Source organism: Natrix helvetica (genome assembly GCF_964273705.1).
Source record: "Natrix helvetica genome assembly, chromosome: 11".
Taxonomy (NCBI): domain Eukaryota; kingdom Metazoa; phylum Chordata; class Lepidosauria; order Squamata; family Natricidae; genus Natrix; species Natrix helvetica.
This window is the reverse complement of record NC_138562.1, coordinates 7,446,611-7,471,126: the sequence shown is the minus strand read 5'-3', so window position 1 is coordinate 7,471,126 and position 24,516 is coordinate 7,446,611. Positions and strand designations below refer to the sequence as shown.

Here is a 24,516-nt window from a genome sequence, read left to right as displayed (position 1 = left end):
ATGTAGGATCACGTGGTTCCTTCCCTTCAGCTATTTCAAATCTATACATTACTGAAACTCCGATTTCTATAACCTCTAACTGAAAAAAACTGTGCCATGTAGGCAGTGGTGACATTCAACTTTTTTTACTACCGGTTCTGTGGGCGTGGCTTGCTGGGCATGGCAGGGGAAGGATACTGTAAAATCTCCATTCCCTCCCCACTCCAGGGGAAGGATACTGCAAAATCTCCATTCCCTCCCCAGTCCAGGGGAAGGACACTGCAAAATCCCCATTCCCTTCCCACTCCAGGGGAAGGATACTGTAAAATCTCCATTCCCTCCCCTGTCCAGGGGAAGGACACTGCAAAATCCCCATTCCCTTCCCACTCCAGGAGAAGGATACTGTAAAATCTCCATTCCCTCCCCACTCCAGGGGAAGGATACTGCAAAATCTCCATTCCCTCCCCACTCCAGGGGAAGGATACTGTAAAATCTCCATTCCTTCCCCACTCCAGGGGAAGGATACTGTAAAATCCCCATTCCCTTCCCACTCCAGGAGAAGGATACTGTAAAATCTCCATTCCCTCCCCACTCCAGGGGAAGGATACTGTAAAATCTCCATTCCTTCCCCACTCCAGGAGAAGGATACTGTAAAATCTCCATTCCCTCCCCACTCCAGGGGAAGGATACTGCAAAATCTCCATTCCCTCCCCACTCCAGGGGAAGGATACTGTAAAATCTCCATTCCTTCCCCACTCCAGGGGAAGGATACTGTAAAATCCCCATTCCCTTCCCACTCCAGGGGAAGGATACTGCAAAATCTCCATTCCCTCCCCACTCCAGGGGAAGGATACTGTAAAATCTCCATTCCCTCCCCACTCCAGGGGAAGGATACTGTAAAATCTCCATTCCCTCCCCACTCCAGGGGGAGGATACTGTAAAATCTCCATTCCCTCCCCACTCCAGGGGAAGGATACTGTAAAATCTCCATTCCCTCCCCACTCCAGGGGAAGGATACTGTAAAATCTCCATTCCCTCCCCACTCCAGGGGGAGGATACTGTAAAATCTCCATTCCCTCCCCACTTCAGGGGAAGGATACTGCAAAATCCCCTTTCCCTCCCCATTCCAGGGGAAGGTTACTGTAAAATCTCCATTCCCACCCCACTCCTGGGAGAAGGATACTACAAAATCCCCATTCCCACCTTACTCCTGGGGCCAGCCAGAGGTAGTATTTGCCGGTTCTCCAAACTATTCAAAATTTCCACTACCGGTTCTCCAGAACCTGTCGGAACCTGTTGAATTCCCCCCTCCCCCATGCAAGGGAACTGACTCTGTTGATCAGCCAGCAGTGTTCTTTGCACAAAACATTTTCTCATTAAAGGGAGCAAAACCTCATCCTAGTCAAACAAACGCCCAAAGCATTTATCACTATCTAAAACCATGAAGGTAGCATCTCCAGCTGCCCAGCCCAATCCTGCTTCCTTCAGCCAAAAGGCGTTTGAAATTCCCAGTTCCTTGAAAGTTAGAGCTAAATGGCAGATGATGTCAGCAGGGACAGGATCCTAAGCCGACATGAGCTAATGAAGAAATGTACAAGGGGCTAAAGTCTTCAACTCCTCCCAGGATGGCTGATCTCCAAGTTTTCTTGGAAGGAGGAGGAGAAAAATAAATGCTGGCCAGCTATTCATCCTTTAGCAGGAAAATTGGATGATGCTTCCCATCAGCATTTCTCAACCTTAACAACTTTAAGAGGTATGGACTTTAACTCCCAACATTCCCCCAACTTAAAGGGGGGAGCGCAATGTCCTCAACTTACAACAGTTCTGTTTAGTGGCCATTCGAAGTGAAAAAATTGACTTACAATTTTTGTTGCAGCATCCTGACAGTTAGGTCATCAACATTCAGATGCTTGGAAACTAACTCATGTTTATGACGGTTGCAATGTCCTGAGATTCCCACAAAGCCCTTCTGTCACCTTCTGACAAGCCAGATTCACTTAACAACCCTGTTACTAACTTAAGAATTGCAGTGATTCACTTAACAATTGTGGCAAGAAGGCTTGTAAAATGGGGCAAAACAGTCACTGAACAACTGTCTCGCTTAGCAACAGAAATGTTGGGCCCAATGGTAGTCGTTAAGGCAAGGACTGCCTGTATTGTTTTAGGGAGCAAAAACCAACATTGTGTAATGGAGATGATGATAAATGAAGAACTCCAGATTCCAGTCCCAACTCATTCTATGAATGTGGGGCAATCTTGACTCAATCTCCCACCTTCAGAGGGTTGTTGTAAAAATTAAATGAGAGGAGACTGTCAAGAGTTTGTTTCAGCAATCACACCGAGAAAGCACACACAGGCAACTGATTCAGCAGGATTCATTAACTTCTCTTTTACTATAACATAACACATAAAGTAAATATACAATACCAAAAGCAGGTTTTCCAACCTGGTGGCAAATACAAGCAAAACACAGAGAAAAGTTTCTGTTTCAGTTCAGAGCAGCAGACTAGTTTTGACTTCAACACGGACTCAGAGCTACAGAGCTAAGCCATGCCCAGGCTCCTAGCTGTTTCAGCCCCCATTGGCTGACTTTGTTACTAAGCCCTACTCCAGTTCATGAATATAGCTACACTGACAGAGACCCCTCCTTGCCTCTCATACACTCTTGTTGTAGTACAAAGGGGCACCTAAAATAGAAGTAAATAAACACATCCTATAAGAGAAGAGAAGAGCTGTGATGGCGCAGTGGTCAGGATGTAGTATTGCAGGTTAATTCTGCCGTCTACCAGGGGTTTGATTCCTGCCTTCCATTCTTCTGAAGTCAGTAAAAGGAGGACACAGATTATTGGGGGCAAGATGCTGACTCTATAAACTGGTTAGAGAGGGCTGTAAAAGCATTATGAAGCAGTATATCAGTCTAAGTGCTATTGCTACTTTTTGGTCATAAAAACATCAACTGTGAGTTGTTGGATAGGACGCCTGGCCCATCAAGGCCAAGTGTGTTCTCAACTGCACAGTTAAGCCCACTGGTCTCCCAGCTTTCAGAAGCAGCCTTGTTGCCATCAAGATGAATAGCCATTGATCCCCATGACTTTCCTAATAATCATTGATCCAACACTCCCTTGATCCTTTATCACTGGCACGAACTTGGCAGTTGTGACCAGCTGGGCAGTGTCTTCTCCCCCAACCCCTCCAAAAGTGCATGTTCTTTGCGGTTGAACCAAGGCATATAAACCACATATACAAATTGCACACTTTCAAGGTTTCTTTTAATGATTGTTAGGCTTGCAATGTCTTTACTTCAGTATCGCTAGAAAAGTACACAGCCTTGTCCCCTGTAAGATTTTTCCAAGAACTCTGTAAGGCCACCAGGCTCAAAACTTTGGGTTTGCATAAACTGGAACTGCGCCGCCTGCGGTATGATCTAAGCACAGTACACAACATTGTCTCTTACAACGTCCTACCTGTCAACGACTTCTTCAGCTTCAACCTCAATAATAGACGGGCAAACAATCGATACAAACTCAAGGTAAACCGCTCCAAACTTGATGGCAGAAAATACGACTTCAGCAACAGAGTGGTCAACGCCTGGAATGCTCTACCTGACTCCATTGTTACATCCGCGAACCCCCACAACTTCAACCTCAAACTGTCTCCCGTGGACCTTACACTATTCCTAAGAGGTCCGTAAAGGGGGCGTGCATAAGCGCACCAGCGTGCCTACCGTCCCTGTCCTAATGTCCCCATCTATTTGTATTCGTTTCTTTTGTTCATGTCCATGTTTATATTTATACCTACTATCTTGTACATGTTTGACAAACGAGTAAATGCAAATGCAAATACATGTTGGCCAAAAGACATTTGGAAGCTTCCAAGATGGTGAACACAGAAGTGGACATTTCAGACCGTAGACCAACACCTTAACTTGACTCTTGTTCGCTATTTTCAGAACATGTTGAAGAGTTAGCTAAAGAGGTATCCTTTCCCACCAGCAAGACACAAGCCAGGATAGAGCATTCGTTTGAGACAAATACACAGGGATCATGCTTCCTCCCACATTTGTTGAAAAGAGTTGATGTTGTCTGGACTGAAAAACCCAAGTTGTGACCTCAGCAAATTAAGATGAGCAAAAGTTCAGCCGGGTGAATTGCTCCTGCTTCCGTTTCATCCAAACAGCCTAACCCAGTGACCGTTTCAGGGCTGCTTTCATAAGGTAAAGGGTAAAGGTTCCCCTCGCACATACATGCTAGTTGTTCCCGACTCTAGGGGGCGGTGCTCATCTCCGTTTCAAAGCCAAAGAGCCAGCGCTGTCCAAAGGTATCTCCATGGTCATGTGGCCGACATGACTAAACGCCGAAGGCTCACGGAACGCTGTTACTTTCTCACCAAATGTGGCTCCTATTTGTCTACTTGCATTTTCTTACATGCTTTCGATCTGCTAGGTTGGCAGAAGCTGGGACAAGTAATGGTAGCTCATTCCATTACACGGCGCTAGGGATTCTAACCGCCGAACTGCCGACCTTTCTGACTGACAACCTCAGTATCTTATCCCCTGAACCACCGCGTCCCTGGCTGTTTTCATACTGAGGTTCTAATTTTGGTTTGAAGAGGAGGGCAGTTCACTCCTAGGAGATACTAAGAACCAGTTAACATATTACCAACCGGCCCCCAAAAAAGCAGAAGGAGGTCAAATGACTGCTGAAACTTCTGCTTTTAGAATTGTTGCTGTAGAAAGGAAGAACTTGGGAGAATCCAAAAACGTAGGCGGGGAAGATGGCCTAGTCTTAGGTTCAATGTCGCACCACCCAAAACAATCACACAGCGCAGAGCTTGTCAGATGTTTCTCTTCCATCAGAAGACAAAGAAAAATAAAAATGGACCGGTTCATTTGTTTATTGCCAGGGGGATTTTCGCAAGGGAATGCTTTTAAATAAATCTCACCCATGTGAATTTGAAGAAAGCCCAAACCAAAACTTGCCAACTTTAAGACTTGTGGGACGTGGAGGCTCAGTGGCTAAGACGCTGAGCTTGTCAATCAGAAAGGTCAGCAGTTCGAATCCCTAGCACTGCGTAACGGAGTGAGCTCCCGTTGCTTGGCTCGGCTTCTGCCAACCTAGCAGTTCGAAAGCACGTAAAAAATGCAAGTAGAAAAATAGGGGCCACCTTTGGTGGGAATATAACAGTGCTCTGTGTGCCTTTGGCATTGAGTCATGCCAGCCACATGACCACGGAGACATCTTCGGACAGAGCTGGTTCTTTGGCTTTGAAAGGGAGATCAGCACCGCCCTCTGGAGTCAGGAACGACTAGCACATATGGTAACCTTTAGCTTTACCTTAAGACTTGTGGACTTCAACTCCAAGAATTCTCCAACCAGCATAGCTGGCCTTAAAGTTGCCAAGTTTGAAGACCTCTGGCCTAAACACATGGAGATCGGAACTATTCAATTCGCAAATCTCCCCATAAGGAAATATTGGTTTTAATTACAACGGCCTCTTTGCTAATGTTAGATAACCAGCTCTGAGGCAATAACCATTTAATGGGGAAAACAATAGTTTCTTCTCTTTATTCAGAAACATAATAAGAGCTGGAGGGACTTGCATAATATATAAGAGAGAGGAAGAACCGTATGATAGTAATTATCTCTGGAAAAGAAAGTTCTGAAGCCACTTATATATTTCTTAACTCTTGCCTCTTTCTTTTTTGCATTTCTTGCACTGTTTCATTTCTTCTCCTCTTTCTTTTCTTTTTTTCAATTTGTCTTTTATTCCATGGAAACAATTCTTAATCAATATAAACACATAAATAAAAGTAACATAGTAGCGTCCATGTTATAGTGAACTTAAGAAAGGGAGACAAGCAGTCCTTGACTTAGAATAGTCCATTTACTGGCTGAAGTTACAACGGCACTGAAAAAAGCAACATGAGCATTTTTCACACTTACGACCGTTGCAGCATCCCTATGGTCATGTGTTCAAAATTCAGACTGTCGGCAACTGACTCATATTTATGACAGTTGCAGTGTCCCAGGATCATGCTGTTTGGCCATCCAGCAGCCAGCAGGGGTAGCAGCCGATTCGGACAGTGAGGAGGTTGGGGAGGAACCTGGGCCAGTCCTGGAGTCTGGGGAAGGCTCTGATGAGGGCTCTGTGTCGGAGGCAGAGAGGGGGCCAGAGCCATATGCCAGTTATCAGCTGCCTTCGGAATCAGACATCAGTGAGGCAGAAGAACAGCTGGAGTCTGTTCCCAGTGTGCGCATGCGCAGAGTTGCCAGATGAAGGGAACAGCTAAAGAACAGGGGTCGACTTGGGAGTAAAATCACAGGTGGACGATGAGTGGCCCCTCCCAGAGGAAATAAAAGAGGAGCAACAGGGGAGTGGAGTTTGCAGGAGACAATTAGTTCGCTTCATTGGTTCGTGACTCTCCGAGAGACTCCTTGCCAAGTTCTGCAGATATGGGCCTGGCAGCTCTCCAAGCCAGATAAGGTCTGTGACTGTAAATCCTCCCTTGAAAGAGTTTGCTGGGTGTGGATGAGCAGAATTCACAGCAAATTAATAAAAGTGTTTTTTGTTGGGACCAGGAGTTTGCTTCAGGTCCTTGGGAAGAAGCCTCGGTCAGAACACATGCGATCCCCTTTTGCAACCTTCTGACAAGTAAAGTCAATGGGGAAGCCAGATTCACTTAAGAACCGGGTTACTAGCTTAACAACTGCAATGATTCACTTAACAACTGTGGAAGGAATGGTCATAAAATGGGGCAAATTCCACTTAACAACTGTCTCACTTAGCAACAGATATTTGGGGCTCAGTTGCGGTTTTATGTCGAGGACTATTTGTATAAAGTTCCTATCCAGGTCTCAATCCCCTATCAACCATCCCTATGGTCTAAATTGACAACTGCCAATCTGTACCACAGTAAATAATAGCACTATTTTTTTTTTCAAAAAAGGAAGACACATTTACAGATAATTGTGTCTTTGTTCCGTAGATCATCATAGGAATGTAAATAGGTTGGGGTATTCGGCGGTGGGTTTCATATTTTGTTACCACCGGTTTGCGAGTGCACACACCGCTTCCATGCACGGGCCCAGACTCAAAAACACAGGACAGCATAGAGCAGTGATGGTGAACCTATGGCACGCGTGCCACAGGTGGCACGCGGAGCCATTTGTCAGGGCACGCAAGGCGCTGCCGTCAGCTGGCCAGCGCACATGCGCGAGCTGGCCAGTTGAGTTCACCTTTTTAAAAGCCATTTTTCACCCTCCCCAGGCTCCAGAGGCTTTATAGGAGCCCGGGGAGAGTGAAAAGAGCCTCCCCTGCCCTCCCAGAGGGCCTCCGGAGGCTTCAGGGACCATCCGGAGGCTTCCCTGAAGCCTTCGGAACGCTTAAAACGACCCTTCAGCTTAAAGTGACTTCCGGTTTGCTCGGAGGGTGGTTTTAAGTGTTCCGAAGGCTTCAGGGAAGCCTCCGGACAGTCCCTGAAGCCTCCGGAGGGGCAGGGGAGGCTCTTTTCGCCCTCCCCAGGCTCCTATAAAGCCTCTGGAGCCTGGAGAGGGCGAAAAAAGCATGTAAAAATGGGGAGGTCACGCGTTGTGTGTGCATGCGCACTGGGGGGGGCGCATTGCATTATGGGTGCGGCACGCCCGCACACGACCCCCCTGCGCTCCCCCCACTTGTGGCATGCGAGCCAAAAATGGTTCACCATCGCTGGCATAGAGCATGGGCATGCGGGCAATTTCCGCTACCGGTTCGGGCAAATCAGTCCAAACCAGCTGAATACTGCCCTGGGAGTATCCTTAACAAGATGTGCCTAACCATGATGGTGGCCAGAGGTTAAAATACATGCATTACAAGTCTTTGCATCATAAGGTCACGCCAAGAAAATAAAGAGCAAAGTTCTGGTTCTGGCAAGTTTTAAACATTTTTCCCCCCACCAGATCTCTGGTGAATTAGACCTGTGAATTAAAAAGAGGAGAGATCACTTCCATTGTATGTCAGTTACCAGAAGAAGCCTCCAAAATTAGAATGAGTCCCTCGTGCTTCTGGAGTGAAACTGAGACGTGGGTGGCAGAGCTAATGTCAGTTTCATTTACGCCTCCTCTCTTTCGATCTTCAAAGTATTAGACTGCAAAGACACTCAAAGGAAGCGAACATTGGGAGAAAATTGGAAGAAACAGGATCAAAAGATTATGGATGCTTTTGGTGTTGGAAACCTCTGAGAATAACCAAGGACACGGTATACCTTGGAAAAAACCCCAAAAAACAGGCCATGGGAGCAATCAATCCAGAGTTCTCATTGAAAGCAAAAAATAGCCAAACATCAAATTAATCGTACATTGAATGCATGACGTGAAGGGCCACCTGCCTTGAGAAGTCCGTAAGGGTGGGAAGTTGAGAAGAAAGAGAAGGCAAAGAGGTGGCCAGCAGCAAGGTTGGGTGGATTCAGTTACGCTGGTGATGGGTGCATCAACTGGGTGATCAGGATGGAGGCAGATCATATTGGAGATCTATCTATAATAGATCTATCTTCAATTGTTTGGCCCAATCATCTCTTTTGTTTGGCCCAATGTTACAGAGTGGATCTCTATGATGCACTCTGGAACATTGTTGTATCAGATCTGTTCATTTTAAAATCCCATGTTCAAAAGTGCCCTGTGTCAATAGTCACTGATTTAACATCCCTTTTGATGGGCCACCTGCCTTGAAGACAGTCATCCAGCAACACAACTTCCTGGCTGACACTCGACCAACGGAACAGCTTGCCTTCAGAAATTGTGGAAGTTCCATCACTGGAGGCTTTCAAAAAGAGATTGGACAACTGTGTTTGAAATGGCATAGGGTCTCCTGTTCAAGCAGGGGGTTGGACTAGAAGACCTCTAAGATCCCTTCCAACTCTATTATTCTATGTTTTTTGTCCCCTAGTCATAAATAATGCCAGGGAAAAATAAACTATACTCTCTTGTTTCACATAAGTCCCTAACTGGATCCTTGGTTCACAAATTGTTTCATTACAAACTGCTCTATTACTCCCAGGGTATGTCCAAATTACTTCCATGGGTAATTACTCCCAGTTTAAGAACCACTGATCTATGTGGTTGTTAAGAGATATCACCAGCCTGATGGCTTATAATCATATCTACCTATTTCAAGGAATATTGAACCATTGTGCAATATAGGGGAAGCCAAAGTTACTATTAAGCTCAACTGCACATCCATATATTTGCCTGACAAGTGAACATTTCCCCTATGCCCGTGATGGGGAACCTATGGCACCCGTGCCAGAAGTGGCATGCAGAGCCATCTCTCTGGACATGCCAGCTGTCGCCTATTGCTCTTCCGGGTTCCGGCACACACATGCACACTGGCCAGCTGGTCTTCATGCGTGCGGGAGTGCTAGAAACCGGAAGAGCAGCTCCCTGGCATGCATGTGCACGCCGGGAAACTGAGCTTCCAGTTTCCGCTGCTCGCATGTGCGCTGCCCAGCTGGTCTTGGCTGCCAGCCAGCTGGCATGTGCGCCAAAAACCAGAAGGTAGTCCTCAACTTACAAGCACAATTGGGACCAGAGTTTCTGTTGCTAAGCAAGGCGGTTGCTAAGTGAGTTGCACCCAATTTTACAACCTTCCCCCCATGGTTGTTAAGCAGATCACCGCAATTGTTAAGTGAATCATATGGTTGTGAAGCGAATCCAATGTCCCCAATTAACTTCGCTTGTTGGAAGTTGGCTGGGAAGGTTGGAAATGACGACAACGTCAAGATTACTTCATGCGCAAAACCGGAAGGACGCTTTCCATTCCTACGATGGATAGACACACGGCTGCAAAAGTTGATGGAGTGTAGTAGAGATGACTAAATTGGTGGTTTTGATTAAGGGGGGGGGGGGAAATACCCAATTACTTTTGTTTCTACTTGGAAACCACTTCTGGGCTTCATGCTTGAGGTGAAAAAAAAAAAGAAAACTTTTGATTGTGGGTTTTACCAATTAGACAGGTTTGTTGTTATAGAAACGGTTAGTTTATACCACTATGTAAAAGCAAAAAGGCGAGCTTTGATACTATTGTCTGATTGTACTGCACCAAAGGGAGCCCGAGGTCACTGCCTTTTCTTTCTTTTCTTCTTTTCCCCCCACCCTTTTCCCTTCCCTTTTTCCCTCCCTTACTTTTCCACTATTTTCTTTTGTATTTTATATTGTTTAAAAAATGACAATCATTTCACCCAGTGACACTGCAACTGTCATAATTCATGCCAGTTGCCAAGCACCTGAATTTTGATCACATGACCATGGGGATGCTACTATGATTGTAGGTGCAAGAACCCATCGTGAATCACTTTTTTTCAGTGCCATTGTAACTGTAGTCACTGAATGAATGGTTGTAACTCATGTCACCCATAGTGACATTTAATGTCCTAATTGTCCTCATCTTCCACATTTCCAAACCCTTTAAAGTTACATTCACCATCTCACAGTACCAATAAACCATTGATCATGGTTTCTGGGGAGGACATTGTGTTTTAAGACCCTTTAGCTTGTCCTTTCTTGACTGCAGCCAAGAATTTAACAGACGCTTCCTCCTGGGGAGGAAAGCGATGGCAAACCTAGACAGCATATTAAAAAGCAGAGACATCGCCCTGCCAACAAAAGGACGTATAGTCAAGGCTACGGTTTTCCCAGTTGCAATGGATGGCTGCGAAAGTTGGACCAATGGAGTCCTTTGAACTATGGTGCCGGAGACTCCTGCAAGTCCCTTGGAGTGCAAGGCAATCAAACCGGTCAGTCCTGCAGGAGATCAACTCTGACTGCTCTTTAGAAGGCCAGATCCTGAAGATGAAACTCAAATATTTTGGCCACCTAATGAGAAGGAAGAAGAGCCTAATGCTGGGAACGATGGAGGGCAAGAGAAGAAGGGGACGACAGAGAATGAGGTGGTTGGATGGAGTCACCAGAGCAGTCGGCATGAGCTTAAATGGACTCCAGGGGATGGTGGAGAACAGGAAGGCCTGGAGGAATGTTGTCCATGGGGTCACAATGGGCCGGACATGACTTCACAACTAACAACAACAACAACAAGCTTGTCCTTCTACAAAGTTCAACCTTGACATTTTGACCATTTCTACCTCATTCTTGGTGGCTTCCAATTCTCCCAGTCCAGAGACTACTGCATTTGCTATTACAAGGACTTTCTTCCTGAAAGTTTCAAGCTGTCCCAGTTCTACCAGCCTTGCAAGGAACGTCATTATCTAAACCCTCACGATACAGATCCGAATTCCAATAAAGTCACATCCAAGAGGGCAGTGTGGACCTTCTGAACTCTAATCCGCTTTATGCCTTTTGAGACCAGTCTGTTTTCCTTACCCAGCAATCTTACACAGTCATCCTTCATTCTGTAAGTTCTCTTTGTAGGAAAGTGATAAGATTCTTAGAAAGCCAACCGCCACGACTGTGACTTCATTGGATAAGCAGTTCAAAATAAGCATCCCAGCATTGTAGCTCAGATCCCACAGACTTCTGTACGCAAATGGCAATTGGACTTTCTTGGGGGGGGGGGGTTCCTTTGAAAATGTTTCACTTCTCATCCAAGGAACTTCTTCACTTCGCTTCCGTTCAGAACTGAAGAAGCATCTTGGATGAGAAGCGAAATCTTTTCAAAGAAAATACAAGGCTAGGCTGCATAAACAGAGGGCTAGAATCAAGAAAGTATTAACAATAAAGTGATAATTCCACTTTATAATGCCTTGGTAAGGCCACACTTGAACTACTGCAACCAATTTTGGTCCCCACAATATAAAAAAGATGCTGAGACTCTGGAAAGTGCAAAGAGGACCAACAAAGAATGATGCCCTATCACTCCATCTCTTTATTTTAATCTTATTCCAGCAAGGAACCACGCCCCGTGCAAAATTAAGAATAAGAACGAAAATAAGAACTCCAGATTCTGGTGTAAGAATAACGTTGATAAGAAATCTGCAAGATGAATTTTAAATCTCCTGCATTTTTTTTAAACAAAACAATACCTTCATGCTACAAATAAAGACCCCAGAGATCTAACAAGATCCTACTTGTTATATATCTTGAATACTGAAAACTGAACACTGCATTCAGTTTTGGTTGCCATGAGGTAAAAAAAAAGATGTGGAGACTCTAGAAAGAGTGCAGAGAAGAGCAACCAAGAGGATTAAGGGACTGCAGGCTAAAAGCATACGAAGAACATCTGCAGGAATTGGGGTATGTCTACTTTAATGAAAAGAAGGACTAAAGGAGATGATAGCAGTGTTCCAATATTTGAGGGGCTTCCACAAAGAAGAAAGGGGGGGGGTTCAACCTATTTTCCAAAGCACAAGAAGGCAAGACAAAAAGCAAGGGATGGAAACTGAACAAAGAGAGAAGCAACCTAGAACTAAGGATACATTTCCTGACAATAAGAACAACCAACCAGTGGAACAGCTTGCCTTCAGAGGTTATGGATGCCTCAACACTGGAGACTTTTAAGAAGGGACTGGGCAACATTGTCTAAAATAGCATTGTACAGCTACCTGCTTGTGCAGGGGGTTGGACTAGAAGACCTCAAAGGTCCCTTCCAATTGAAGTTATTCTGCAAAAAAACCCCACCCTGTTGCCTTTTTTGGGGGGGGGAGGGAAAACCACCTTTGGGACATTGCTTGGAGCATTTCAACTTGTGTTTTGCATACATGGGATGTCCTCTGCAGCTCAGCCCCGGTTCCCCACCCAGGCTCACCCCATTCCAGCATCTGCCACAGCCCCTTGGCTTGTCCTCTTCAAGCCACAACCCCCAACGGCCAGAAAGGAAGACTTGGTGGGGCGAGGAGGAAAATGATTTCTACCCAAACGCTTCTTCCGATACAGCAACCGATCCCCGGGGCTAATTGTCCATTGATCTGCTCTTTATCCATAAATCTGTCCATTGTTGCCCTGTTCCCAAATGCAGCATTTCGAGCATTTTTGTCCAAGAGAATAGGCCGGGCGGGCGGGACGGGTGGGGGGAGATCTCACCCTCCACAGCAGAACACAATCCAAAGATACCAGAGATAGCTATTTATATGAGGCTCCCCAGAGACTGGCTGCTATAGTTATTTAAAGTTCGTCAAGGCGGGGCTGTGTGTGGGAGGGGGGACGTTAAACAAGTCACTAATACACACAAGTATCCAAAGCCATGGGGAGGGGAGGGAGGGAGGGAGGGAGGGGCTGAAATCCTGATGCCTGGGTGTGGGGGGAAGCAGCTCCTTCTCTGTGATCACTGCCTCTCTTTTGCTTTCATTTTCCAGGTTTCAAAAAAAAAAAGAAAAAAAAAGGAAGGGAGGGAGGGAGAAACGTAAAAACTCCAGGCGAAGGCGATCTGCAGGATTGCAGCTGGGGTGTGACTGAAAAGGCACCCAAATAAGCTATGTGCATCCTGCCCTTTGCAACCCACCCACCCACCCAGGCTTGAGGAGAGGGGGGGCTGCAGCCGGTACATTGTTCCGGGGCCCATGGAGCTCAAAGGGGGCCCATGAAGGGGCAAATCAGCAAACTAAAGATGATTTTAAAAAATTATCTAAGATCTATTTGGCTAGATTTGGCAGGACCCTGTAGTGAGTCTGATGTTGCAAAAACGATTTAATTTTGATGATGTGAGTTGCAATTTTGCTATGAAAAAGCAGAATATAAATGCCATTACATCTCCACCATCATAACGGTTATGAGCTTGTAATCCCATCTAGTATTCAATTCATTGTTTATGTATATTGTTTCATAATTGTTTAGATACTAATGGGTATTATTGTTTTTATTATCTTTTACAGAAGCACCTGCCCTCTTTTTAATATACTATCTGCCAGCGTGTTTGAATGTAATTAATAAATGTACAATTAGGACATTATTGATTTATGTGTTCAGGTGTAGGTGAGGGGGGGGGCATATTAGTCTTGTTCCAGCACTTAATAATAATTCAGAGAATTTTTCTACAGGGCTCCTTCTCAAAGCTGCTTCCCAGAGCTGCCTCCATTCGCTTGCCTCTCTTCTTCCCACTCCCCACCCTGGGAAGCTCCGGTAGGATTCCAGTGGGGGAAATTAAACAGTAACAGAGTTGGAAGGTACCTTGGAGGTCATCTAGTCCAACCCCCTGCTCATGCAGGAGACCTATATTAGGGATTCGAACCACTGAAAGATTCGAACCTTTCTGATCGACAAGCTCAGTGTCTTTAGCCATTGAGCCACTTAGTCATTTGGGCCGAAGAAGGGCAGGCAAGAGGGCAGCCCCACGTAGGGCCGGTGCCGGAAAGGTGTTTCCTCCGGTCCGGCTGGTCCAGAGGAGGGTGGGACCCCTACTCGGCAACCCCGGTGGAGCAGAGGGCGGGGGGGGGGGCTGTATAGGGGCGAGCCTGAGGAGGGGCATCGGTTCGGGAACAGGGTGGGAAGGGGCAGCCACTGCTGCAGCCCCGCCTGAGCAACAGGGCTCCCCCCCTCCCAGCTCCAGCTGAGAAGCGGGGGGAGGGGGCTTCAATCACACACAAGTGTTTGTGTGTGGTGTGTGTGTGTGTGTTGGAAAGTTGTTTTCATAGTCAAGACTTTAAGCTGCTCTTCACCCACAGCTGCTTCTAAACCAGTGGTCCCCAACGTGCAATTTGATTTTTAATGGGAGGCAATTTGAACCTTGTTTAAACCAAGTTAATGGCCTTTTAGGTTTCCTCCGCCTGAGTAGAGTTCGCTTTTTGAGTAAAGTAAGAATTAGATGTCCTGGGGGGCATCAGGATTTTAGTGGTGCTTAGGTGGGGCATGGCCCAAAAAAAGGTTGGGTACCCCTGCCCTAAACTCTCCTGAATCCTCACCATCTGCTTTTCTTTGCAACTTTTCTTTGCAAAAAAAGGTAACGTCGGAATCCGAATCTATGGCCAGCCCGCTCCCAGGGCTCCACGGAGCTCGACAAACACCCTTCCCACCACAACACGCATCTCTCCCGCCCTCCAAAAAAATCTACCAGTCACCCCATTTACACGTTTCGTGATGGTGCGTGGTAGGGACCCGCTCTTGCGCTCTTGCTTTCGTCCTAACGACTGCAACCGCGACACGGTCCGTCCCGCCGCCCCATCCAACCGCTAAAGCTGCAAGTCCTCCTAAGGATTTCGTCTCCTCGTCGGTCCGGCTCGCCCGCCCGCCCGCCCGCGGTCCTGCAACTTTCCCAAGCCGGGCACGTCGGGGGGGAGGGCGCCGCTTCACCCCCCACCCCACCCCTCCCCAAGCGGAGCCAAAGACCGCCGCCTCGCCTTGTAAGCCCGGCGGCGGGGCTGGAGGCGCGCGCGATGGCCTCTCGTTCGAAAAAACAAACGCCGCCTTCGCTCCGGATTGCGTAACGCGCGGAGGCGCTGGCAGACCCGAAACTGGGGGACAAGAGCGAGTGGGGAGGGGGTTGGGGACAAGGGTGAGTGGGGAGGGGGTTGAGGACAAGAGCGAGTGGGGAGGGGGTTGGGGACAAGGGTGAGTGGGGAGGGGGTTGAGGACAAGAGCGAGTGGGGAGGGGGTTGGGGACAAGGGTGAGTGGGGAGGGGGTTGGGGACAAGGATGAGTGGGGTGGGGGTTGGGGGACAAGAGTGGGAGGGGGCTGGGGGACAAGACTAGGTGGGGACGGGGATGTGGAGAAGGATGGGTGGGGAGGGGGTTGGGGACAAGGGTAGAGAGGGGGCTGGGGGACAAGGGTGGGAGAAGGTTGGCGACAAGGGTAGATGGGGAGGGGGCTGGGGGACAAGGGGAGGGGGTGGGGACATGGGTAAGTGGGGAGGGGGCTGGGGAACAAGGGTGGGAGGGGGTTGGAGATGTGGGTGGGGAGGGGGCTGGGGGCCAAGGGTGGATGGGGAGGGGGCCGGGAAAGGAGGAGAGGGAAGGGTGGGGGGGGGTGTCAAATAAGCACCCAAGAAGCCTCCTCCGCCTCCAAAGCCACCGTTTTATCCCCGAGACGGCTGGGGTCGCAGCGCTCTTTTTCCCACGAGCGCACCCACCCATCCACCCACGCAGCCAGCCTCCTGCTCGGTCAATCCCCGCTGGGAAGCCGAGCAGGATCCGCAGCCTCCGGCCCTTCCTTGGGGAGGGGGAGATGGAGCCCCCCGAGACTCACGTAGCGCTTGAGCTTCTTCTCGGGGGGCGACTTGATCAGCCAGCCGGTGCAGACGACGTGCCCCGCGCTCATCTTCGCCCGCCTCCAGCGCCCGGGGACGCGCCGCCCGACCCGCAGCCACACAGAGGAGGAGGCGGCGGCGCTCGCCCGCACCCAACGCGGACCGGAGCGCCGATCGCCGCCGCTCTCGCAGCCGAGGCAGGAAGTCGCGGCATTGAGCAGAGACCCGCGCAGCTGCGAGCCCAGGGCCGGCCGTCGGGGCACGTGATGCCGGGCCGAGCCCAGCCCAGTCAACAAAGCCAGGCACGTGTGAAAGGGCCGGGACCCGCCTCTGGCGGCGCAGTCCTGCTACGCGGGGAGCCGCTGTTGCTCGCTCAGCCGCTCGCCCTGCTTGTCCTCCCGGCGCGGCTGCTGCTTCTACTGCTGCTTCCCCGGGGAGAGGGCGGGGGCGGGGTGTGAAAAGAGGCAGGGGGCGTGCAGGAAAAGCCCCTCCCCGTTATCTCCTCCTTGACAGGTTGTTCCGGAATCTGGAAACTATGGTTTGTTTTAACCAGGGTTGAGTGCCCCTTTCTCAAGCTTTGGTAAGACCACATCTGGAACAGGGTCACCACGCTTCCAAAAAAGATGTTGAGACTTTTTTGGGGGGGGGGAGTGCAAAGAAGAGATCCCTGCACAAGACGGTAGCCGTGTTGTTGTCAAACAACAACACAGTTGTTTGCAACAACACATCACCCTCCAAGGGGAAATTGCAGAAATGGAGAGAGTAGGGTGATAACAGTTATCGGTGAGATGGATATGCATGAAGCAGAAAGACATCTGGGAAAAGATGGTTTTGCTTTAGGTGAAAAAAAATAAAAGAAATCGGGAGGAAAACCTACAGAAGTGCCTTTTTTCTGGCAACGTGTCATGGCTTTTGTCAAAATAGGGAATGCCAAAATAGGGAATGCCTTATCAAACCCAGCACCAGCCAACCGCGGTGTCCCCCAAGGCAGCGTTTTAGGACCCCTTCTCTTTCTGTTTTACTTAAACGACCTCTGCAATCATATAATAAGCAGCTGCGTCCTCTTCACTGATGACGTAAAATTATTTAACACCACCGACAATGCTACTGCCCTACAAAGCAACCTCGACTATGTGTCAGAATGGTCGCACAATTGGCAACTCCAAATCTCAACTAACAAATGCTCTGTCCTACACATTGGCAACAAAAATCAGGGCACCAAATACAAATTGGGTGGAAACAACCTCCTAGATGACCCTTGCTCTGTCAAGGACCTAGGAGTACTCATCTCAAAACATCTAAGCCCCAGAGCTCACTGTAACAGCATTGCCAAAAAGGCATTAAGAGTTGTTAACCTAATCTTGCGAAGCTTCTTCTCCGGTAACATTGTACTGCAAACTAAGATATACAAAACCTTTGCCAGACCAATTCTCGAATACAGTTTGTCTGCCTGGAACCCACACTGTATATCGGACATTAATACGATCGAGCGGGTCCAGAGGTATTTCACAAGAAGAGTCCTCCACTCCTCTGCTCACAACAGAATTTCATACGCCACCAGGCTTGAAATTTTGGGCTTGGACAATCTGGAACTGCACCGCCTCTGGTCGGACCTAAGCACAGTACACAAAATTGTCTGCTACAACATCCTACCTGTCAATGACTACTTCAGCTTCAAACGCAATAATACATGAGCACACAATAGATACAAACTCAAGGTAAACCGCTCCAAACTTGATTGCAGAAAATATGACTTCAGCAACAGAGTGGTCAACGCCTGGAATGCTCTATCTGACTGTTGTTACATCCTCAAACCCCCATAACTTTAACCTCAAGCTGTCTACCGTGGACCTCACTCCATTCCTAAGAGGTCTGTAAGGGGGCATGCATAAGCGCACCAGTGTGCCTACCGTCCCTGTCCTCCCGTCCCCATTTGTTCATACCCATTTCCTGTGTTCATGTCCATGTTTATACTTATACCTGTTATCTTGTACATGTTCAACAAACTTAAATAAATAAATAAAGTGCAAAGAAGAGCAACTTAAGATGATTAAAAGCCTGGAGTATTCCTAACAGTAAAGACAATTAACCAGCTTACTTTCAGAAATCGTGCATCCCTGGAGGTTTTTAAGAAGAGACTGGACAGTCACTTGTCTGAAATGGTATTGGTTCTCCTGCTTGAGCAGAGGACTGAACTAGAAGACCTCTAAGGTTCCGTCCAGCTCTATTCTGATTCTGAGTCTGCCTATTGAGCCGTCAAGCAAGGATGGCGAGTGGCAGAGTTGGAATGGACCTTGGAGGTCTTCTAGTCCAACCCCCTGCTTAGGCAGGAAACCCTACACCACTTCAGACAAATGGTTATCCAACAGCTTCTTAAAAACGTCCAGTATTGGAGCATTCACAACTTCTGGAGGCAAGCTGTTCCACTGATTCATTGTTCTAACTGTTAGGAAATTTCTCCTCAGTTCTAAGTTGCTTCTCTCCTTGATTAGTTTCCACCCATTGCTTCTTGTTCTACCCTCAGGTGCTTTGGAGAATAGCTTGACTCCCTCTTCTTTGTGGAAGCCCCTGAGATATCGGAACACTGCTATCATGTCATCCCTAGTCCTTCTTTTCATTAAACTAGACATACCCAGTTCCTGCAACCGTTCTTCATATGTTTTAGCCTCCAGTCCCCTAATCCTCTTTGTTGCTCTTCTCTGCACTCTTTCTAGAGTCTCCACATCTTTTCTACATCATGGGGACCAAAACTGGATACCGTATTCCAAGTGTGGCCTTACCAAGGCATTATAAAGTGGTATTAACATGTGATCTGGACACTGAGCTGGCCACGATCTGCTTTCGTCTTGCTCCTCCCCTGACTCAACCCTAGCAAGGAGGATTCCCACAGATCATAAGGCCAGCCAACTTGGCTGCCTTTGCTGGGGTTAATACAGACCGGCCTCGACTTACAAAACAGTTCATTTAGTGACCGTTCAAAGTTACAACATCACTGAAAAAGTGACTTGTGGCTGCTTTCACACTTAGGACCATCACAGCACTCCCATGGTCACATGATCAAACGTCAGGTGCTTGGGTCACGTGACCCCCTTTTCAATCAGAATCAGAATAGAACTGGAAGGGACCTTGGAGGTCTTCCAGTCCAACCCCCTGCTCAAGCAGGAGAAGCTGTACCATTTCAGACAAGAGACTCTTCCAGTCTTTTAGCTCCCGGGATTTCGGAAGGCAAGATTCACTTAACAACCGTGTTACTAATTTACCCACTGCAGCGGCAATGCAGTTGCCACAGTTGTTAAATGAATCCCTGCAGTGGGATAAGTAAGTAGCCCGGTTGCTGCATATTAACTGTTTTATTTTTCCATTTTCATAGCATATAATCCAGGGGTGTCCAAACTTGGGAACTTTAAGACTTGTGGACTTCAACTCCCAGAATTCCCCAGCCAGGCTGGCTGGGGAATTCTGGGAGTTGAAGTCCACAAGTCTTAAAGTTCCCAAGTTTGGACACCCCTGATAATAATCACATGTATATTATTACATAGCCAACATCATATTGTATTATTAAATGTTCACCTCAATTCACCTTACCATCAGCTCCCAAAAACAATTATTAGCTCTTCTGCTCTCCATACACCATATTTGTCACTTTCTTCTCCCTCTCTCCTCCCCCTCCCTCCCTCCTTTCTTCCCTCCGTCGTCCTTCTCTTCTCTACTTCCCTGGTTGTTAAGCCAATCTGGACTTCCAGTTGCCTTTGCTTGGCAGCATGTCGCAAGGGGGGGGATCACATGACCCCAGGATGCTGCAACGGTCATAAAGATGACCCAGTTGCCAAGCAACTGAGTTTTGATCACGTGGATCATGGCGATACTGCAACGGTTGTAAGTGTGAAAAACGGTCGTAAGTCACTTTTTTCCGCACCGTTATAATTGCCAGGGTGGAAATCCAGCCCTGTTCCCCTCCTGGGGTAATTGTATTTAATGAGGGACGAACCGTGGTTTTCCCTTGAAGTATACTTCATAATTAAGAAAAATAAACCCGAGATATATTCTAAGAAACACACTTTATTGTAAAGAAAATGAAAAACAAAACTTACTAGCTAATGATTACATTTTGGCAGCGTTCCTGCCTTTCTTCTTGGCAGGTGAACAGAAAGAAAAAAAAATGTGGACATGCGTAGTGAACTTAGTGATGAGTCTGATCAGTCTACCGTATATCTTAGAGTTTAAGCACAGCTGGCAAACAAAACAACACAATGACAATAACCTTGGTCACTAAACAAACTCTGGGAAGTCAAGGAGTACCCATATTCCCAGTGGCCAATATATTGCAGAAGAAACGGTATGGCCACCGTGTATAAATGCCTGGGCTGTACTTTCCAGTTAGGCTGCCTTGTTGTCAGAGGTCTTTGGTGATACAGTACGGAGCGATTATTCATCATCCTGCCCAGCTGAGCTGATTTCACAAATGATTCATGATTTTAAAAATACCTCGCTTGAAAAACAGATCCCAGTGCAGTGTACAACCGCTTGCTTGGTTCGCAGAGGTTTACAAGGCTCCAAGTGGCAATTTCTGCTAATAACCCTCGTATGTTTTCCTCCTGCTTCTATTTGTCTTTGCCCTTTATCTATAAACTGGAAGTCTTTAAGAAGACGTTGGATATCCATTTATCTGAAGTGCTGTAGGCTTTCCTGCCTAAGTAGGGGATTAGACTAGAAGACCTCCAAGGTCCCTTCCAGCTCTGTTATTCTATTCTATTCTATTCATTTTCTCTGTTCTCTTCTATTCATTTTCTCTATTCTCTTCTATTCATTTACTCTATTCTCTTCTATTCATTTACTCTATTTTATTCTATTCTCTCCTATTCATTTTGTCTCTTCTATTCTATTTTCTATTCTATTCTATTCATTTTCTCTATTCTCTTCTCTTCTATTCATTTACTCTTATTTTATTCTATTCTCTCCTATTCACTTTCTCTTCTATTCATTTTCTCTTCTATTCTTTATTCTCTTCTTTTCTATTCATTTACTCTATTTTATTCTATTCTCTCCTATTCATTTTGTCTCTTCTATTCATTTTCTATTCTATTCTATTCTCTATTCTATTCTATTCTATTCTTATAGCTTTTAAGGCGGGAAAGATGAAATAAATGTGTTTGGGGCCAATAGTGAGAGAATCCAGAAAAGAAATATAACCAAATGGACAAAATTCTATAGGTAGTCCTCAGTTTACAATAGTTTGTTTAGTGACCATTCAAAATTACAACCCGTCCTGGAAAAAGTGACTTATGTGACTGCTTTTCACAGTTGCAGCAACCTCCACCAGTCATGTGACCCAATTTCAGATACTTTGCAACTATCTCCTATTTATGACCATGCGATCCCCTTTTGGGACTTTCCGACAAGCAAAGTCCATAAGGAAATCAGATTCACTTAACAACCGAGTTACTAATTTATTAACTGCAGCGATTCACTTAAAAACTGTGACCCAGCAAGGTTGTAAAAACTTAATTAGCACATGCCTCGCTTAGCAGCAGAAATGTTGGGCTCAGTTGTGGTTGTAAGTCAAGAACTGCTTCTACTTTATTGCAAAGATATAGTGACAGAATTTTAAGCATCTCTCGTCTCCCTAAGCCTAAGAAACGAACGAGGGTCCTGTACAGATCTTTGCAATCCACTCCTCCTGCCATTCCTTCTGTGGGCTACATTACCTCTTATCCAACCATTCCTCGGGCTTTGCCTCTTCCTCCTCCTGCCTCCCAAGGTCCTTTTCGCATACCATTTTACCTGCACCTTAATGAACAGATTAACAGAGTTGGAAAGGATCTTGTAGCTCACCTAGTCCAGCCCTCTGCCCAAGCAGGACACCCTACACCAGGGGTGGGTTCCGGATCCCGTTGCAATCGGTACGCTGCGACGGGGCTGGGCATCCATCACATACACATGTGCTGCGCTCGCATGTGCACCCACTGCCCTGCGACACTCCAGCTGCTTGGTGGAGCATCGCACAGCCACCGTATGCTGTGTGAATATGCGCAAATGGCCCCGTTAGCTCAAATACAGGTAAGGAATGTGGGCAGGTGGGGGGGCTCCAAAGCACCCTTCTGGTATGGTGGCTGCTGCTCCCAGCAGCCACCGGTACACCCCTACCAGGGCGTACCGGCCAAAACCCACCATCTTACATCATTTCTGACAGGTGGCAGTCCAGTCTCTTCTTGAAAGCCTCCAGGATGAAACTCCCACAACTTCTGAAGGCAATTTCTGTTGTTCTTATTGTCAGGAAATTTCTCCTTATTTCCAGGTTGAAATGCTCCTTGGTCAGTTTCCATCCATTATTCCTTGTCTGGCCTTCAGGTGCTTTGGAAATAGCTTGACACCTTCCTCTCTGTAGCAGCTCCTCAAATATTGGAAGACTGCTATCCTGTCTCCCCTGGTCCTTCTTTTCATTAAACTAGACATAGTCAGTTCCTGCAACCGTTCTTCATATGTTTTAGCTTCCAGTCCCCTAATCATCCTGATTGCTCTTCTCTGCACTTTTTTTTTCTAGAGTCCCAACATTTTTTTAGATGAATGCCTAGCTAAATTACTGGAAAGCTTCATCACAAATCAGTCGCAGGATGAACAAATTGAATGATCTTAGCGAATGGAGGAAGTTGGCTGATCTCATCTGGATTTGATTCCTAACGAGAGATGGGCTATCTTGGTGTGTGAATAAGACCACCAAGGTTAAGTCAAGCCAATATCTCAAGAGAAAGAAAGCCACTTGCCTACGGTTGCCAAGAAAATTGCATGGAGATGTTTCTGAAGTCACCCAAAGTTCAAGGAGACCATCCTTAAGAAGGGAGGGACTGAAAACTGGATTGTTAGAGAAATATGCAGAAAGTATGCTGTTGGTCACATGAAGGGTAGCTGGTTATCCATCAACAAACAAGAAGAAATAGAACACTAAACACACGTATACACACAGAGTCAAAACCCCTAACGAGGATACAGAAAACCGATTTGCATAATATTTGCATATCCTGTCATCTAGGGAAAGATGCAAATATACATCACATGACTAATTGAGTTAGAAGTGTGATATATTTTTTTCATTCTCGGAAGAGAAAACAAGTGCCAAGAAAATCGGGTGCCACCTCAACTTGCCCTATGATGTCTAACTTCCATATCTCCATCTTTGTAAGACTTGGATTAGATGCTTCTTCTGATAGAAGATGCCTTCAAGAAAAGATTGTTCCCCACAACTGTTCACTGTTCTCCAATGGTTCTCTGGTCAGAGGCAAGACCAGCAGATCTCTTAAAACATTTCACAACAAACGTGGGTTCTTGTGTAATCATGGCTTGTTGGTTGAACTGCACAAAGCTTAAGGAAATGAGAACTTGGTTCCTGCACTCACTTACTAAAGCAGTGCTCCCAGATGGCAGGTCACTGACTCTTCTTAAGGACTAGAAAATGAATCCAGTCTGGAAAATTCTTAAGTGGGGATGGAGAGAATCAAACTACTTCTTCTGCCTGCCGGCTGCCAGCCGTTCAGCAGTTCGAATCTCACCAGGCTCAAGGTTGACTCAGCCTTCCATCCTACTGAGGTTGGCAAAATGAAGAGCCAGATTGTGGGGGAAATATGCTGACTCTGTAAACTGTTTAGAGAGGACTGTAAAAGCACTGTGAAGCGGTATATAAGTCTAATGCTAGTGCTGTTGCTATTGCCCTTCCTTCCTTCCTTCCTTCCTTCCTTCCCTCCTTCCCTCCCTCCCTCCCTCCCTCCCTCCCTCCCTCCTTCCTTCCTTCCTTCCTTCCTTCGCACAATAGTTAGAATGCAGTATTGCAGGCTACTTCTGCCCACTGCCAACAGTTCAATCCTCACTGGCTCAAGGTTGACTCAGCCTTCCATCCTTCCGAGGTGGGTAAAAGGAAGACCCATATTGTTGGGAGCAATAGGCTGAAAAGTGGTATATAAATCGAAGTGCTATTGCTGTTGCTATTTGGCTGGAGCTTGCTGCTAAGGACACTTCATTTATATTGCTTTTACCCAACCTCCTACTTGACCCCTCTCCAGGGGTGAAATTCAGCAGGTTCTGGCAGGTTCTGGAGAACTGGTAGCGGAAACATTGAGTAGTTTGAATAACCGGCAAATACCACCTCTGGCTGACCCCAAAGTGGGGAGGGAATGGGGATTTTGAAGTATCCTTCCCCTGCCATGCCCATCGAGCCACACCCACAGAACTGGTAATAAAAAAAAATTGAATTTCACCACTGCCCCTCTCTTTCTTTTCTCCCTTGTTTGGTGCAAATTTTCTCTTGGAAAGAAACTCACAGTACTGCAAAAGATGAGCTATCCTCCCTTAAAGCAGAGATGGACCTCAACCACACATCGCCTATATTTTCAGCACACTAGTAATATACAGGTAGAAATTTTACTTACTTAATTACTGCTGTAAGTTGA

General features: G+C 46.8%; 2 protein-coding genes across 3 annotated transcripts in view; one reads left to right on the top strand and one right to left on the bottom strand.

The window, feature by feature from the left end:
* Window positions 1–16,496, bottom strand: part of GAB3 (GRB2 associated binding protein 3) — a 100,607-nt gene extending 84,111 nt beyond the window's left edge. For both annotated transcript variants that reach the window (XM_081963934.1, XM_081963935.1), the window contains exon 1: window positions 16,078–16,496. In XM_081963934.1, coding sequence (XP_081820060.1) covers window positions 16,078–16,149 — 72 coding nt within the window. In that variant the 5' untranslated portion in view covers window positions 16,150–16,496. The remainder of the gene's footprint in view (window positions 1–16,077) is intronic.
* RAB39B (RAB39B, member RAS oncogene family) overlaps window positions 1–24,516 on the top strand; it is a 404,112-nt gene that overhangs the window by 180,576 nt on the left and 199,020 nt on the right. The window lies entirely within an intron of this gene.